At 43.2% G+C, this 19,027-nt stretch overlaps 1 protein-coding gene across 2 annotated transcripts in view; it reads right to left on the bottom strand.

The window, feature by feature from the left end:
• LOC109875945 (peroxisomal acyl-coenzyme A oxidase 1-like) overlaps positions 1-19,027 on the bottom strand; it is a 28,410-nt gene that overhangs the window by 1,980 nt on the left and 7,403 nt on the right. Inside the window, exons 3-13 of one of the 2 annotated variants that reach the window (XM_020468401.2) lie at positions 13,360-13,520; positions 11,647-11,754; positions 7,896-8,015; positions 7,607-7,722; positions 5,940-6,109; positions 5,302-5,464; positions 4,058-4,248; positions 2,832-3,008; positions 2,541-2,646; positions 2,207-2,350; positions 114-320 (exon numbers count right to left, since the gene is read on the bottom strand). In XM_020468401.2, the coding sequence (XP_020323990.1) occupies positions 114-320; positions 2,207-2,350; positions 2,541-2,646; positions 2,832-3,008; positions 4,058-4,248; positions 5,302-5,464; positions 5,940-6,109; positions 7,607-7,722; positions 7,896-8,015; positions 11,647-11,754; positions 13,360-13,520 (1,663 nt within the window). The remainder of the gene's footprint in view (positions 1-113; positions 321-2,206; positions 2,351-2,540; positions 2,647-2,831; positions 3,009-4,057; positions 4,249-5,301; positions 5,465-5,939; positions 6,110-7,606; positions 7,723-7,895; positions 8,016-11,646; positions 11,755-13,359; positions 13,521-19,027) is intronic. The other variant, XM_020468402.2, reaches the window with a different exon arrangement.

Below are 19,027 nucleotides of genomic sequence, written 5' to 3'. Positions count from 1 at the left end.
TTCTCAAATGGCCTGTTCATAATAATGAACTAAGGTTAAAAAAATAAACAACAGTAAATTCATTTTCTTCATCTCAGTTTCTCTTTTTGAAGGCAATCTCAATTAACTCTGACCTCTGTCTTGTTGAGAGGTGAGCGGCGGGCCCACTCGAACATGTGCTCATAGACATTCCCGTCGTAGCGTCCCAGGACAGAATTGAGCATTTCGTCGCAGTAGTCGAAGGCGTCCACCAGGGCCACGGCGTTGGGCCTCAGCTGGGCCAGAAGCTCCTTCAGACGCTGGGACACCTGGGAGAGCTGGGGCACACTCAGGAGACCAGTCTGGAGTGAGGAAGGAATTGTCAGGTCGTTATTATTAAAGAGAATGTGTTCTCAATAAATAAGCAAAAATAGGCTAAAATGTTCAAATGTCATGACAAACGAGTTAGAGCCTTTATATGTAGGATCAAACCAAACAAATCGGAAAGTTAGAGTAAGAAGACAACTGATTGCAGCATTACCACAAAAATGGAAGAAGGGAGAAGATGGGGAACTTGTTTGCCTGTCATATATTAAAGTAACAACTTGGCTGAAAGGAATTGGCATACATAGAAAAATATACCAGTTTCATTTGAGGACAAGAAAGTTGACAGCTGTACCATACAGGTTGCAAAATAAATGGGAAGAGATTGTCGATGTACCAATTCCATGGCACATGGTTTATGAAATGGTAAAAAAAATATATACTTGATTCAACAGAGTTTTTCGAAATAAATTATAAAATTCTTGTCATCTACAGAACGCTATATATATGGGGCATACAACAATCTCAGCTCTGTAGATTTTGCTGCGAAGAGACAGAATTAATAGATCATTTATTATGGCATTGCCCCTATGTAGCTTGTTTCTGGTCACATGTGTATGTGACAAATAAATTTGATTTGATTTGATTTGAGGTTCAGGAATGATAAAAAAATTTTTTAAAAAAGGATATGCACTAAAAATTAACCTTACAAATAGCAGTGTTGGGCAATTTGGAAAGCCATAGTCAGTCAATAAATAATATAATAATACTCATAGGAAAGGTTTTCATCTTTAACTCAATCTGTGGATACTAAACGATTAGAAAGGTTAAAACATCACACAGCACAATTTGAAAATATATGGCACATAGAAACCAAACGAGGATGGTCTATGGTGTTGGATTCTGGGTCAACTTTGAACATTGAGCTATTAAAGACATGATAGATCAGACGCATAGTATATAAAGGAGTGAGATCTGTAGAAAGACAAGAGTGGCTGTTGAATGTGCTGGGTGGACGGGAGAGAGTCACGGGAGTACGATAGGTGAGACGAGAGGACATCTGTGGATTAGGCGAAGGAGGGGTTGAGGTCAGGAGGTCAGATCCCCTGAAGGGAGAACTAATGGTTATATTATCCTGTTACCCTCTTCCTGTCAAACCATAAGATGTAAGGATTGGAGAGAAGGAGGGGTGTCTAAAGTGGAGAATATATACTGTGATGGTGAGAACATGTTTTTCTTAGTCTGAATACAGCTGTGTCAACCCTTTGGGAAGAATTAAACTTGGTTAAGCTTCTCTAGTGTCCGTGAGTTATTTACTCTGAAAAATGAGAACCTAATGATGGTGATAGGTGAGATGGGTTGAGAGTGGCTGAGGGGTGTGGTTAAAGAGTTTGTTTGGTAATGTATTACTGTTATGTGACTGCTTTATATAAAAGTTCCATGTATGTAAAAGGTGTTATATATATACACACACACATACACACACACAAAAAATAAGATCATCTTCCTTTAATGTGAAGTACGAGTGTAATACCATGTCTTGCTTAAAACATCATACATGACATTATAAAAATGGATATAGACTTTAGTAAGGGACCCACTTTAGGTCGCATTGAAATTCACATCTTTTTTTTCAAGTACTAGAGTATGTACAGTGGGGCAAAAAAGTATTTAGTCAGCCACCAATTGTGCAAGTTCTCCCACTTAAAAAGATGAGGCCTGTAATTTTCATCATAGGTACACTTCAACTATGACATAGTTGAAGTGGACCTATGATGAAAATTACAGGCCTCTCATCTTTTTAAGAGGGAGAACTTGCACAATTGGTGGCTGACTAAATACTTTTTTGCCCCACTGTATGTAGTCCCTGTATTTTCCCCTGAGAGATAAGTCTGTGATTGCCAGTTGCCATGGTGGTGGTTACCTGGAGGAAGTCTCCACTGTGCTGTTGGATGCCCTGGAGGGCATAGAGCAGGGCCAGGGTGCTGAGGACAGAGTGAACCCCCGTGTCTCCTATCTCCCCCAGCTTAGCTGCAAACAGCTTCACCACCACATAGTGACAGTGGGCCTGGAGATGAAACGGGATGAGGAGAAGAGATGGATGAGAGTTAAATGAGGACCAGAGAGAGAGGAGGAGGAATGAGACAGGTAAAAGAAACTGAAAGAAGGAACCAGAGGGGAAGAGATAAGAGGCATGGGGTGGGGCTCCCTCCCAAAAAACAACACATTCCATATCCCAGGTTGGTAAGGTAACTTACATTAGAAGCTCTGACCAGGTCTATAGCGCTGTTGTTCCAGGCATCCTCCTGACTGACTCTCTTCTGTAGCTCCTGATGAATACTCTTAGCTGCCACCTCAACCAGCCTAAAGACACACAGAGAGGCATTGACATGGGAAACCTTTAGACCAAAAATGATGCATGGCTGTCCATAGAGTACAAGTACATTTAGTTGCCATATAATGAACAGCCCTTTGGGACTTAACGAAGATCAAATATCTAAATGGAATCTATTACCATTACATTTTGGTTAGTTTGTAGGCCCACTTACTTGGCAGCTCGCAGTTTGTAAGCCTCCACAAGGCTGGCCAGGTCATTGACGTTGACTACAGTGGGTCGGGAGGACACAGACTGGGGCTGCAGTCTACGCTCTGACTCGTTCAGGTAGGACACGATGCCACTCAGCTGGTGGCCTGCCGACGCCTGCTGGTAGCTCTTTATCAAGAACCTGGGGAGTGAGGGATGCAAACACGTGAGCAAGACAGTGGATGGGCACGATGGTCACACACAGACAAAGTAGAGATGGGCGATATGGCCAAAATATCATATCACTTTATGTTTCTCATTTTTGACGTTAATGGACGGTATTTTATGTTTTGGTATAATAAAAAGGGTGGCCACAAATACATTGTAAGTGGTTTTAAATGGATCTTTCTCTCTTCTGGTTGATTGTTTTATACAAACTTAAACCCCAAATAATTTCAGCCTTTTCATCAATTTCCTTCACTCATTTGTTATAATTTCCACACTGTAAAATATTTGTTTTTGTCTTTGTATGCCTCTATTGTGACAAAGTAACTTTTCGTTCATGAAAGTCCCAACTCTCCTCTGACCATGTCTTTTCAATGGATTCCAATGGCAGTTCTTAATATCGCCACAAAGGGCATTGTGCTGATTTCTTAGGTGCTTTTGGAACCCCCACTGCCTCACAGGCCCTAGCCTATTCATACCACAAAATGACATGTGCGCACCTGAAGCTCTTGCTAGGAAATGATCCGATCTCAACTGTTAGCAGTCTCTTACTGGCGGTAAGAACGGACAATTGCAACCATTTTTCAAGTTTCACCACCCAGCTCCAACTAAGGACACAAAAACTCATACACACCCATTCATTTGGTCCTAGTCTCACTCACTCCCAATCACCCTTTCCACTTCACACTTAGCAGTGCTTACACTGAACACACTCCCAAAAACATGGAGACAGATCAATGCTTTGTTGATAATTACTACCTTCGATGTGCAGGGCGCAATATCACACAATAGCTTTTAATACTGGGGTTATGAGCCCTGATTTGCAAGTATTGGAATACATTGTAATGTGTGTTTGTGTGAGATGTATAATGTGACTAATTGATGTTTTTGATTCAGTGAGGAAAGATGGTGTCATTTCACGGTGTGTGTGTGTGTGTGTCATATCTGTGTCTTATATTTGTGTGTGCGAGTGGGTGTTTGCGTATGCATGTGTGCGTGCGTGTGCAAGTGTGTGTGTGTACCTACCTAGCGGTCTGCAGCATCATGACGGTGTTCTCTCCCTCGTAGGTGCACGTGGCCACGAAGTTAACATAGATGTCTGGGAGGGCGCTGCAGCGGGAGTAGCCGTGCCCGCCACACGCCATGCGACACACCTCGATGCCCTCACTGGCCGTCCATGTGGTGAAGGCCTTCAGACCCGCGGACAGGGCATGGAGCTGGGCACAGGTCAGATGATGGCACAGGGTTATACAGTTATATTGACACAGGATGGTAGAGGATGGGCACAGGGCACAGTTATATTGGCACAGAAAAGGTGCAAATTAAAAATGACGTCATTTGTTAATATGAATGAGGATCTTTTGTTTAATCCCCCTAGAGAGTTGATTGACGCATCGGTGCGCCAATCTAAGTTACATAACAACAAAATATCCCCATAAAAATCTGTCAGTTTAAGCTAGAGATATCGGTTTCTTGCATTGGATGTGTCTCAATCCGCCGCATACGCCAGTGTCGCATCTTCTCACGAAAACGTCTGTAGCGTCCGAACCACTCTATGGAAAGTCGAGACTCTCACGAACACATTCTCAGTTGGTCTCTACAACCCCCACAAGTGTCAGAAGACTAGTCTGAAGATGGTACCGTCGATGTGTGTACTTCTGTTTGGTAGCGTCCGAACCGGTTGGGCTACAAACTCCTGTGAAGATAACTGGTACCGGTTTTAAAAAACAAATTGAAGTTTGAAGGACGTTTTCTGCCTACCCAAAAAAGGCGTTAAATATGTAAACTCGTTTCTTATGATACTTTTTTTTGACTGTCCTTTTTGACATTATGAATGTGTTATTCAATATGTTTCTATAGGTTTTAGTAGTAAAAGCCTAATTAAATATTTGATCAAATAATTGTTTAAAATTAAAAAGCAAACAGCTAAATGATCCATAGTATGACCATCTTAAAACAATTCCCCCCCCCCCCCCCCCCCAACGTCTTAGACTAAAGAATTAACATGAAGCCTGTTGTCGAAACACCCCCATTAGACTTCTGCTGCTTAAAATATATGAAACATTTCAAGACTATTTTCAGTGAGTGCAGTGTTATCCCATATTTCCTAGTCAGGTCACGTGGTTAGGAAAAAAAACTCCTTTTACTTAGCCTGGGCACCAGTCTGTTTAGCTATCATTCCACTCCTTGAAAAGCATGACACGGAGTACAAGATGTGGAATGTTAGCAAAACAGGTTCTGGATTTCAGGCTAGTATTTACTGTAAATACCTCTGGTAGTTCACTGAAGTCTCCCTGGCTGATGTCTCCAGTGATGCGGTGGTAGACCTGGTTCATGTACTGACCCACAAATTTGTAGGCATAGGCTGTAGCCAGTAGGGGGAACAGCTTGTACTGTTGGGTCTGGTAGTCCATAATCTGGGGCTCCGGCTCTCTGGAGGAACCACAAAATAAGAATATAGACTTAGACACAAGGTTAATGGTTCACCATCTTTTTTATGTTAGTCTTTGAAGAACATTGAGATATAGATATTATACGAGTAAGGCTTCCTAATATCTACCCAAACTCTATTTAACATCAGCTCTCACACAATTATAAGAGTATAGCCTTTGTTAAATGGTAAGGGTTATAGTATTTTGCTTTCTATTCTTGAGTGTGTTACTTGTGTATGGATGTGTGGAAGTATATGTGTGAGCATTTTTGTATTCCTTTGACTGTTTATGTATGTTTCAGTAAATGTGTGTATCCAGGGTCATGTTCATTAGGCAACAAGCGGATGAAAACGCACCGAAACATAACACAGGAAAGTAGTGTCTGTACAATAAGAATTTGGATTTCCATCTCAAAATATTTTGCTACAGTGTGACCTACTGAACATGACCCTGGAGTGTCCAGAGCTACAACTGACCCTGGGCGTATCTCAGACTGGTGCCGTACGGAACTGTAGCGGATGGCGATAGTGCAGGACTTGGCGAGGGCGCTGCTCGCTTCCCCTACGATCATGGACCTGATGAACACCATGGTGCCGTAGGTCAGCTTGGCACTGGGAGGCTTCACGTACGTACCGTCTGCCTCCACCTGGTGGGGAGAATACATACAGTCTGTGGCAGTGGAGGCTCCTCAGAGGAGGAAGGGGAGGAGCATCCTCCTTAGTGAATTTCAGAATCAAATTTTTTTTTAATGAAACTACAATAAATATCTTCACGTCACAAAATAATTAATTAAAACACTTTTTTGCAATGTAGGTCAGTAGCCGCAACAGCACTATGTAGGGTATCCCAATGGTGTTACCAGAGGACAGATCGTTTCTGTCCTCCTCTGGGAACATTGACTTCCATACAAAGCCTAGGAGGCTCATGGTTCTCACCCCTTCCACAGACTTACACAGTAACTATGTCAACTTCAAAGCACTTGCAGCATGAACTGACATTGTCCACCCAATCACAGGATCAAAGAATGAATCTGGCACTGAAACCATAAGCTACAGCTAGCTAGCTAGCTAGCTAGATAGCTAGCAGTGCATAACATGTGGTGAGTAGTTGACTCAAAGAAACAGAAAGAAAAAAATGAATTTGTTCAACTTTTAAGAGAGTGAGGGAGAGATAGAAAGCTAGCTATATGTCGTTGTATTTTTTTCACTTAGCTAGCGAATGCAGTTAGCTAGTTTAGCCTACTCAAACAGAAACATATTCTATGTTAACTAGCTGGCTATGAGAATCCAACACTGGAACTCTTCAAAATCAAAGGTAAGCTTTTGGTTTTATTAATTTATTGCCATCGGGGCCCAATGGTGTAACTGCTAAACTGCTTTCTGACTGTACACTGAACTGCATGATTGTAGCGGGTTTACTAACACGTTAGTTCTCGTAGCAATGTAGACTAATATGCGAGAAGGAATACAATAAACAAAGTGATCATGCTTTTTGTATGTGACTGCTATGAAAGTGAACTCAGTTTACGTATGATCAGCAGTGTATTCATTCCGCTGATTCTGTTGAAAAATGTTTCTTAAACTGAAGCAAACCGAACGGAGATAAAATACCTGAATTTGTCCAATATAAACTCGTTTGCCACTATTCGACCAATGATTACATCTTAGATCAGCTAGATGCAGGCAAGAGTGTACAAGGCGATATTGAATGTCACCGTCACCTTGATTTTAAAAAATGTATCTCTACATTGTAATCTTTCATTCATAGGCTAGGTTGTAGCAACATCATGATGGGTATAGGAAAAAGTTGAGTATCATGCAGTAGCCTAAACCTATTGATGTTACATTGAGCTGGTTGAATGGAATATAAATGACAGTCATCCAATATGCTGTAATAGAAATAAGGCTCAAAAATATTTTTTTATTTAACATTTTTAAATGTCCTCCCTCATCTTAGACAACACCGACCGCCACTGGTCTGTGGTATACAGTTCTAGGACAATCAGGGAGTAAGTATATGCTCTCTGTGAGGAATATGCATACAATATACTTCAAAATCAAATCTTTGTGACAGCATTAGAATCAACCAACAGAAACAAAGAACAGTGTCTCCTTGAAATGTGCTTAACTTCCCAGTCGCTCACCTTTGCATATTTCATCAGCATGTGTTCGCGAGGAATTCGTACGTTCTCCAATTTCAGGTAACCATTGTCAACCTCATCAAAGCCAAACTTGGGTCCTATGTCCCCTACCACCACACCTGAGAGTGAAAGAGAGTGAGTTCACTAGACAGTAGGCTACCACCACACCTGAGAGTGAGAGAGAGTGAGTTCACTAGACAGTAGGCTACCACCAAAGCTACATACAGAGACACAGACAGGCATATTCACAAACACTCTCTTTTTGACGCACGCACAGCAGTATGTACAGTACCTGGCAGTGGTATGTGTGTGTTCATACTGCGGAGAGGTACGATGAAGGCGTGCAGGCCGTGACACTTCCCCTGCGTGTGGAGCTGGGCCAGAACTATGGCATGGTTAGATGTCTTACCCACTGGAGAGAGAGAGAGAGAGCGAGACGGACAGGGAACGCGAGAGAGCCCATTAGACTTCAATGGATTAATAACATTAGCTATGTCAGTTCTCACTATTCAAATACAGTGGGGAGAACAAGTATGATACACTGCCGATTTTGCAGGTTTTCCTACTTACAAAGCATGTAGAGGTCTGTAATTTTTATCATAGGTACACTTCTACTGTGAGAGACGGAATCTAAAAATCCAGAAAATCACATTGTATGATTTTAAGTAATTAATTTGCATTTTATGGCATGACATAAGTATTTGATACATCAGAAAAGCAGAACTTAATATTTGGTACAGAAACCTTTGTTTGCAATTACAGAGATCATACGTTTCCTGTAGTTCTTGACCAGGGTTGCACACACTGCAGCAGGGATTTTGGCCCACTCCTCCATACAGACCTTCTCCAGATCCTTCAGGTTTCGGAGCTGTCGCTGGGCAATACGGACTTTCAGCTCCCTCCAAAGATTGGGTTCAGGTCTGGAGACTGGCTAGGCCACTCCAGGACCTTGAGATTCTTCTTACGGGGCCACTCCTTAGTTGCCCTGGCTGTGTGTTTCAGGTCGTTGTCTTGCTGGAAGACCCAGCCACGACCCATCTTCAATGCTCTTACTGAGGGAAGGAGGTTGTTGGCCAAGATCTCACGATTTTGGCCTTTCTAGGGAGTTTTTCCTAGCCACCATGCTTCTACACCTGCATTGCTTGCTGTTTGGGGTTTTAGGCTGGGTTTCTGTACAGCACTTTGAGATATCAGCTGATGTACGATGGGCTATATAAATAAATGTGATTTGATTTATAAAATACATTTTGATTTGATACATGGCCCCATCCATCCTCCCCTCAATACGGTGCAGTCATCCTGCCCCCTTTCGTCCTGTCCCCTCATGTTTCCACCTCCATGATTCACGGTTGGGATGGTGTTCTTGGGGTTGTACTCGTCCTTCTTCTTCCTCCAAACACGGTGAGTGGAGTTTAGACCAAAAAGCTCTATTTTTGTCTCATCAGACCACATGACCTTCTCCCATTCCTCCTCTGGATCATCCAGATGGTCATTGGCAAACTTCAGACGGGCCTGGAGATGCGCTGGCTTGAGCAGGGGGACCTTGCGTGCGCTGCAGGATTTTAATCCATGACGGCGTAGTGTGTTACTAATATTTTTTTCTGATACTGTGGTCCCAGCCCTCTTCAGGTCATTGACCAGGTCCTGCCGTGTAGTTCTGGGCTGATCCTTCACCTTCCCCATGATCATTGATGCCCCACGAGGTGAGATCTTGCATGAAGCCCCAGACCGAGGGTGATTGACCGTCATCTTGAACTTCTTCCATTTTCTAATAATTGCGCCAACAGTTGTTGCCTTCTCACCAAGCTGCTTGCCTATTGTCCTGTAGCCCATCCCAGCCTTGTGCAGGTCTAAAATTTTACCCCTGATGTCCTTGCACAGCTCTCTGGTCTTGGCCATTGTGGAGAGGTTGGAGTCTGTTTGATTGAGTGTGTGGACAGGTGTCTTTTATACAGGTAACAAGTTCAAACAGGTGCAGTTAATACAGGTAATGAGTGGAGAACAGGAGGGCTTCTTAAAAAGAAAAACTAACAGGTCTATGAGAGCCAAAATTCTTACTGGTTGGTAGGTGATCAAATATTTATGTCATTCAATAAAATGCAAATTAATTACTTAAAAATCATACAATGTGATTTTCTGGATTTTTGTTTTAGATTGTGTTTCTCACAGTTAAAGTGTACCTATGATAAAAAATTACAGACCTCTACATGCTTTGTAAGTAGGAAAACCTGCAAAATCAGCAGTGTATCAAATACTTGTTCTCCCCACTGTAACTTGATTGAAAAAAATGTGGCAGTAATTTAAGTCTCTGGTCCACACTACAATGATAATCAGCAGTAAATGATCTTGTTCAGCAATGTTGTGGAATGGGTTTTCTTCAAAAGCTAAGTTCACATCATTTACTGGCGCTTGGTTTGATTGTACTCAGACCTGGACTTTTTCCATATTTTTGTTACATTACAGTCATTCTAAAATGGATTTAAAAAATGATAATCCTCAGCAATCTACACACAATACCCCATAAAGACCAAGCAAAAACATAAATACCTTATTTATACAAGTATTCAGACCCTTTCCTTTGAGGCTCGAAATTGAGCTCAGGTGCATCCTGTTTCCATTGGTCATCCTTGAGATGTTTCTACAACTTGATTCAAATCCACCTGTGGTCAATTAAATTGATTTGACATGATTTTGAAAGGCACACACCTGTCTATATATGGTCCCACAGTTGACAGTGCATGTCAGCGAAAAACATCAAGCCATGTGGTTGAAGGATATTGCCATAGAGCTCCGAGACAGGATTGTGTCGAGGCACAGATCTGGGGAAGGGTACCAAAATATTTCTGCAGCATTGAAGGTCCCTAAGAACACAGTGGCCTCCATCCTTCTTAAATGGAAGTAGTTTGGATCCATCAAGACTCTTCCAAGAGCTGGCTGCCAAGCCAAACTGAGCAATCAGGGGAGAAGGGCCTTGGACAGGGAGGTGACCAAGAACCTGATGGTCACTAACAGAGCTCTAGAGTTCCTCTGTGGAGATGGGAGAACCTTCCAGAAGGACAACCATCTCTGCAGAACTCCATCAAATCAGGCCTTTATTGTACAGTGGCCAGACGGAAGCCACTCCTCAGTAAAAAGGCACATGATAGCCCACTTGGAGGTTGCCAAAAGGCACCTAAAGACTCGCAGACCATGAGAAACAAGATTCTCTGGTCTGATGAAACCAAGATTGAACTCTTTGGCCTGAATGCCAAGCGTCAACTCTGGACGAAACCTGGCACCATCCCTACGGTGAAGCATGGTGGTGGCAGCATCATGCTGTGGGGATGTTTTTCAGCGGCAGGGACTGGGAGACTAGTCAGGATCAAGGGAAAGATGACCGGCACAAAGTACAAAGAGATTCTGAATGAAAACCTGCTCCAGAGCATTCAGGACCTCAGACTGGGGCAAAGGTTCACCTTCCAACAGGACAACGACCCTAAGCACACAGCCAAGACAACGCAGGAGTGCCTTCGGGACAAGACTCTGAATGGGAGACTAGTCTGGGAGAGTAGTCAGGATCAAGGGAAAGATGAACATAGCAAAGTACAGAGAGATCATTGATGAAAACCTGCTCCAGAGCACTCTGAACCTCAGACTGGGGCAAAGGTTCACCCTAAGCACACAGCCAAGACAACGCAGGAGTGTCTTCGGGACAAGTCTCTGAATGTCCTTGAGTGGCCCAGGCAGAGCCTGGACTTGGACCTGATCGAACATCTCTGGAGAGACCTGAAAATAGCTATCCAGCAACGCTCCCCAGCCACCTGACACTCAATGCTGTAATTGCTGCCAAAGATGTTTCAACAAAGTACTGAGTAAATGGTCTGAATACTTATGTAAATGTAAAATTTCTGAACCTGTTTTTGCTTTGTCATTATGGGTATTGTGTGTAAATTGAAGGGGAAAAAACCTATATAATCCATTTTATAATAAGGCTGTAAAGTAACAAAATGTAGAAAAAGTATATGTGTATGGGCCCTGAAGCTAAAGTGTGTCCATGTACTCACGTCCCCCAGGCCACCACTTGATGGAGGTGATGGTTGGGCTGTTCAGGACAAACTCCTGGGTGGCCGGGTCATATGTTGCTGTGGTTTCAAGCCCCCTGAGGTGGGTGCCTAGGCAACGAGAAAGACACCAAGGCCCCCAAACAACACGAAAACCAAGTTATCACTAAGTTACGGCAGGAGGACATTAATGTTTTCAAATATTATGCAGTGCAAAACTGAAAAAAATGACTAGCCATCAATCTCAAATAACGCAACTTCTAACTTTTTTTTAACCACCTCATTCCCTCATGGAGAAAAAAAGTTATTCTATAGTGGAAGGTGTTTGACAGATCAAAACCAAAATAAAATCCAATCTATTTCTTACAATTTGCATAGGTGTACGGTTTAGGACTATCAAAGTTAACCTGACTTTTTTATGTTGTTAATTTTGCTTCTGTTTTAGTTCTCAGGTCAAAATATGTAAGCAAATGATCCCAGTTCTAGTAGCAGCTGCTTGTGACTAGTTCATGAAGAACATGGATCAGAAGCCTAGGCTAGATCTAATAGCTGTATTATATTTTACATGAACTCAGACCTGGCTGAGCTGTTAGTTTTCTGTGGAACTCATAACATTGTCAGACAGGTTTAAATGCTCTTTGTATCCATAGAGCCAGTTATTTCCCCGCCCCCCTATAGTCAACCCTCCCATTAGAAATTGGAAGGAATGAAGCGTGAACAGTACTTGAGTGTGTACGTGGGCAACTGTTAAACTTCAAGAACATTGATAAGAGGGAGTAGGCCTACTTAAACATTGAGACCGTTAATAGCTAGCTGTATGTTCGTGACTTTTGTGTTATGGTGAAACATTTTGATACAGAATATTTTGTGTTTGTTTCCTTAACAATCAAAACATAGTATGCCTGCCACTAACTCAATTCATTATTTTAATTGTTTGACAGCCCTATTACATTTATACAGTGAGGTTACATGTTATGAAGGACATAGGTTGTCTGTCTTTAAACTCAATATACTTCCAAACACAGTAAGGGGGACAAAAGGGACAGAGGCGGTGGGGGGTACCTGTTTTGGACAGGAAGTCACTGAGGAGGCTTTACAAGTGGGCATGAACGGTCACTGTGGCTGGCAACAAGATTGCGTGAGAAAAATATGATTCCTGTGTTTTATTTATAATTCCACACTATGAGGCTGGAATAATACTGTGAAATTGTGAAAATGATAATGCCCTTTTAGTGCAAGAGCTGTTTGAAAAGACAGCCTAAAATGTCAGAGTTTTGGAATGCCTGGTGACATTATCAGGCAGTAAATTAGTACCAAACATCTCTGCCAATAACAGCTAGTTTTCAGTATCCCCCTCCATACTCAGACCACTCCCTGAAGGTGCTAGCAAAATTCTTGTTTGATAAATTGCTCTTTGCTAAGAGGCCATTTGTTTCTTTTTGACCATTTTAATTGAAAACAATCACACTAAGGTAATTAATTGTTACCCAGAAATAATTTGATATTGAGATAAAAACGACTGCATTGGACCTTTAACAACACAAGCGTTGTGTCGGTGGAGACGTTTCTACACAAAATTCCCTAACGAGTACGGGAGAGTTCTCTGGTGGCTCGACTCAAATGTTTAAGAGGGTGGGCATGCATCTCTTGTCCACTCCACAGAGCATGTGGGTGACGCGAGGTTGGTGACCAGGTACGGTTTGTTTGGCATTTTACCGTGGCCCATCTCTGTCTGTGCGTAGGTGCCGATGATATCCAGGTTCCAGGCGGGTATGAAGAATTTCTCCATCTGCTCAGGACTGGACTGGTTCAGCAAGGTGGGCAGGAACATTGCCAGGTGGAGGTCCAGCGGCTCCGCCCGCCCACGGTGCACACAGCTGGGGCAGGGACAAGGGGCAAGGAGGGGAAGGGGTAGGGGATAGGAGGGTAGTTTGAAGGGAGAAGATGGTAAAGGAAGGATAGGACAGGACATTGGGGGGGCATGCAAAATATGGTATAGCCAAGGGAAAAAAATATAATTTTTAGGCATAGAATAATAGACCATATAATGGGACATGACAATGGAGAGAAGGTTGGAAAATATGAGAGATTGGAAGTGTTAGTAAATAACATTTTGGGGGCAGAGAGGATGGATGAATAGATGGGGGGAGTGCAAGAATTCATATAAAAAAATGTAAAACAACTGAGAGCTAGTCATGCAAACTGACCGCGGAGAACTGAATAGAATCATCTGCATTTAGACCTGGCTTGAATCAAGAAACATTTGATTAAGTTCATTCATTCAAAATAACCTTCTCATGCATGACTGTTGCAACCTTTCATTTATTTGCCTGAAATGTTCATTTCCAAAAGCAGTGTAACCTGTACTCTCTCATTTCACTGAAAAAAAAACATTTTAAATTCCAAATTAACTGGCAAACTCTGGGCTGTGTTCATTAGGCACCCAACGGAAGTAAACTGACACAAGGGACTAACTGGACTTGGTCCATTAAGAAATGGCCAATTTAGCTTTACATTGTAAAAGTATTTTCATTGCATGGCCTAATGAACACAACCCAGAACACAACCCTGAGGCAGGAAAATGTCAAATGTGTGACAACCAATAAATCAACATTATACTCTATGCTAATGGTACCAACTAGTACAGTGCAACTAGCAGTTTTAAAGCAGACTCTTTAGTCCAGGGGTAGGCAACTCTGTTCCTGGAGGGCCACAGGTACTGCAGGATTTTGTTCCAAGTATGCACCACACCTGACCAATTGCACTAATTCAGTGATTTCCTAAATTCACACACCTGGTCTTCCAGGTTGGTTAAATCAAAAATATAAAGTGCCTGCAAAACTCCAGGATCATGGTTGCCTACCCCTGCTTTGGTTTATAAGGAAGGGTGAAGCAGCTGTAAGGGCATTTAAGGTTAAGACAATAGGCAGTTTTCCATTGACCCAAGATTATTCGACAAAAGTAATGTTGGCAAAAGAATCTGAGCGATATGTGTTACGGAAACGGCAGGTCGCCTAGTGGTTAAGACTGTTGGGTCAATAACCGAAATGTCACTGGTTCAAATCCCCGAGCAGACTAGGTGAAACACATCTGCCCTTGATCAAGGCACTTTTGCTCCAGGGTCGCTGTCAATAATGGCTGATCCCTGGACGTGACCCCACTCTGAGGGTGTCAGAGGAAGTGGGAAATCAAAAATAAACAAACTTATTTCCAATTCACACATTCTTACACACTTTTACATGTGCGAAATAGGACAAAATGTAAGCACCTACCTAATTATTATTAATAGATATAGGAGACATTTTCCACCGATCGGCAACATTTTTACAAGTTCGACAGGTGGACATTTCTTTTGTTGAACTTTCTTCATTGCGACAGATGATGGGAACCAGTGTTTTTCGAATAAATGCTGATTGCCACAAATTTGAAGGTACACGGGCATGTGACGTTGTCACGTAACTATACAAATAATGTTTCTTTGCAGGAAAAGGATTATCCTGACTTTCTTACACCTTGCTTTTCGGGTTGGCTGGTAAATTTCACTATCCAATTATTTCCGATCTACAGGAGTGCAAATTTCACCATGGCACGGCCAGTCGCGATACGTTGGCACATGCAAATTAATATAATATGGAAAATATTAGTACATTATTGCATTCTATCCATGCTGGCTTTCGCAGGCTACCTGCGACATGAAACAGATGGGTGAGAGGGCATACAGGGTGTTGCCAATTTATTAATGTACAATTTTCCTAATTGGGTAATGGAAACACTGACCACTACATTTTAATTCAACACTTTGGGATTTTGCGAGAAAAAAAATTTGAGGTGCGAGGTCATTAAATCCAGCTGTTTTTTTTTTTATTGACAATTAAATAATTAAAATGGAAACGCACAACAGCAGGCAATTATATCAATTTTCTATGCAAACTTTTTAAATGTTGGCACAAAATAAAAATCACTTGAAAAGTTCATGGAAACCTAGCTAGTGAGTTGGTGAGAAGAAGTGAACCAGAACAGAACTTCAAAATATTCTGAACAGCCAGTCCTGGACATTCCCTGGAGTATTATTGTCATGGAAATGCCATGGTTACGTGATCGTGAATAATGTCCACTTCGCAGCGTCATAGAGGTGAAACATTGGCAACAAGAGACATCTGGCATGTCCAAAATGATCTTACATCGCACAGATTTCTCTGCTTTCAGATGAACAATGGGATATTCAGGGCTCTGAAACTCTTCCCACTCTACATGTTCTTTGGCAGGACACCGTGTGCCTTCCCTATGAGTTGAGACTTCGACAGAGAGGAACAATTGTTAGGCCTATATTCATCAAATCACATTTTATTTGTCACATACACATGGTTAGCAGATGTTAATGCGAGTGTAGCGAAATGCTTGTGCCTCTAGTTCCAACAATGCAGTATTAACCAACAAGTAATCTAATTAACAATTCCAAAACTACTGTCTTATACACACAAGTGTAAGGGGATAAAGAATATGTACATAAAGATATATGAATGAGTGATGGTACAGAGCGGCATAGGCAAGATACAGTAGATGGTATCGAGTACAGTATATACATATGAGATGAGTATGTAAACAAAGTGGCATCGTTCAAGTGGCTAGTGATACATGTATTACATAAAGATGCAGTAGATGATATAGAGTACAGTATATACGTATACATATGCGATGAATAATGTAGGGTATGTAAACATTAGGTAGGTAGCATTGTTTAAAGTGGCTAGTGATATATTTTACATCATTTCCCATCAATTCCCATTATTAAAGTGGCTGGAGTTGAGTCAGTGTGTTGGCAGCAGCCACTCAATGTTAGTGGTGGCTGTTTAACAGTCTGATGGCCTTGAGATAGAAGCTGTTTTTCAGTCCCTCAGTCCCAGCTTTGATGCACCTGTACTGACCTCGCCTTCTGGATGATAGCGGGGTGAACAGGCAGTGGCTCGGGTGGTTGTTGTCCTTGATGATCTTTATGGCCTTCCTGTAACATCGGGTGGTGTAGGTGTCCTGGAGGGCAGATAGTTTGCCCCCGGTGATGCGTTGTGCAGACCTCACTACCCTCTGGAGAGCCTTACGGTTGTGGGCGGAGCAGTTGCCGTACCAGGCGGTGATACAGCCCGCCAGGATGCTCTCGATTGTGCATCTGTAGAAGTTTGTGAGTGCTTTTGGTGACAAGCCGAATTTCTTCAGCCTCCTGAGGTTGAAGAGGCGCTGCTGCGCCTTCTTCACGATGCTGTCTGTGTGAGTGGACCAATTCAGTTTGTCTGTGATGTGTATGCCGAGGAACTTAAAACTTGCTACCCTCTCCACTACTGTTCCATCGATGTGGATAGGGGGGTGTTCCCTCTGCTGTTTCCTGAAGTCCACAATCATCTCCTTAGTTTTGTTGACGTTGAGTGTGAGGTTATTTTCCTGACACCACACTCCGATAGCCCTCACCTCCTCCCTGTAGGCCGTCTCCTCGTTGTTGGTAATCAAGCCTACCACTGTTGTGTCGTCCGCAAACTTGATGATTGAGTTGGAGGCGTGCGTGGCCACGCAGTCGTGGGTGAACAGGGAGTCCAGGAGAGGGCTCAGAACGCACCCTTGTGGGGCCCCAGTGTTGAGGATCAGCGGGGTGGAGATGTTGTTGCCTACCCTTACCACCTGGGGGCGGCCCGTCAGGAAGTCCAGTACCCAGTTGCACAGGGCGCGGTCGAGACCCAGGGTCTCGAGCTTGATGACGAGCTTGGAGGGTACTATGGTGTTAAATGCCGAGCTGTAGTCGATGAACAGCATTCTCACATAGGTATTCCTCTTGTCCAGATGGGTTAGGGCAGTGTGCAGTGTGGTTGAGATTGCATCGTCTGTGGACCTATTGGGGCGGTAAGCAAATTGGAGTGGGTCTAGGGTGTCAGGTAGGGTGGAGGTGATATGGTCCTTGACTAGTCTCTCAAAGCACTTCATGATGACGGAAGTGAGTGCTACGGGGCGGTAGTCGTTTAGCTCAGTTACCTTAGCTTTCTTGCGAACAGAAACAATGGTGGCCCTCTTGAAGCATGTGGGAACAGCAGACTAGGATAGGGATTGATTGAATATGTCCGTAAACACACCGGCCAGCTGGTCTGCGCATGCTCTGAGGGCGCGGCTGGGGATGCCGTCTGGGCCTGCAGCCTTGCGAGGGTTAACACGTTTAAATGTTTTACTCACCTCGGCTGCAGTGAAGGAGAGGCCGCATGTTTTGGTTGCAGGCCGTGTCAGTGGCACTGTATGGTCCTCAAAGCGGGCAAAAAAGTTATTTAGTCTGCCTGGGAGCAAGACATCCTGGTCCGTGACGGGACTGGTTTTCTTTTTGTAATCCGTGATTGACTGTAGACCCTGCCACATACCTCTTGTGTCTGAGCCGTTGAATTGAGATTCTACTTTGTCTCTATACTGACGCTTAGCTTGTTTGATTGCCTTGCGGAGGGAATAGCTACATTGTTTGTATTCGGTCATGTTACCGGTCACCTTGCCCTGATTAAAAGCAGTGGTTCGCGCTTTCAGTTTCACGCGAATGCTGCCATCAATCCACGGTTTCTGGTTTGGGAATGTTTTAATCGTTGCTATGGGAACGACATCTTCAACGCACGTTCTAATGAACTCGCACACCGAATCAGCGTATTCGTCAATGTTGTTGTCTGACGCAATACAGAACATATCCCAGTCCACGTGATGGAAGCAGTCTTGGAGTGTGGAATCAGATTGGTCGGACCAGCTTTGAACAGACATCAGCGTGGGAGCTTCTTGTTTTAGTTTCTGTCTGTAGGCAGGGATCAACAAAATGGAGTCGTGGTCAGCTTTTCCGAAAGGAGGGCGGGGCAGGGCCTTATATGCGTCGCGGAAGTTAGAATAGCAGTGATCCAAGGTTTTACCAGCCCTGGTTGCGCAATCGATATGCTGATACAATTTAGGGAGTCTTGTTTTAAGATTAGCCTTGTTAAAATCCCCAGCTACAATGAATGCAGCCTCAGGATGTATGGATTCCAGTTTGCAAAGAGTCAAATAAAGTTCGTTCAGAGCCATCAATGTGTCTGCTTGGGGGGGAATATATACGGCTGTGATTATAATCGAAGAGAATTCCCTTGGTAGATAATCCGTGAAGCAAAGAACGTTACAGTCTCTGATGTCCCTCTGGAATGCTACCCTTGCTCGGATTTCATCAACCTTGTTGTCAAGAGACTGGACATTGGCGAGAAGTATACTGGGGAGTGGTGCACGATGTGCCCGTCTCCGGAGTCTGACCAGAAGACCGCTACGTTTCCCTCTTTTACGAAGTCGTTTTTTTGGGTCGCCGGCTGGGATCCATTCCGTTGTCCTGGGTGAAAGGCAGAACACAGGATCC

Source organism: Oncorhynchus kisutch, linkage group LG1 (genome assembly GCF_002021735.2).
Source record: "Oncorhynchus kisutch isolate 150728-3 linkage group LG1, Okis_V2, whole genome shotgun sequence".
NCBI classification, from domain to species: domain Eukaryota; kingdom Metazoa; phylum Chordata; class Actinopteri; order Salmoniformes; family Salmonidae; genus Oncorhynchus; species Oncorhynchus kisutch.
This window is presented reverse-complemented; position numbering and strand designations above follow the sequence as displayed.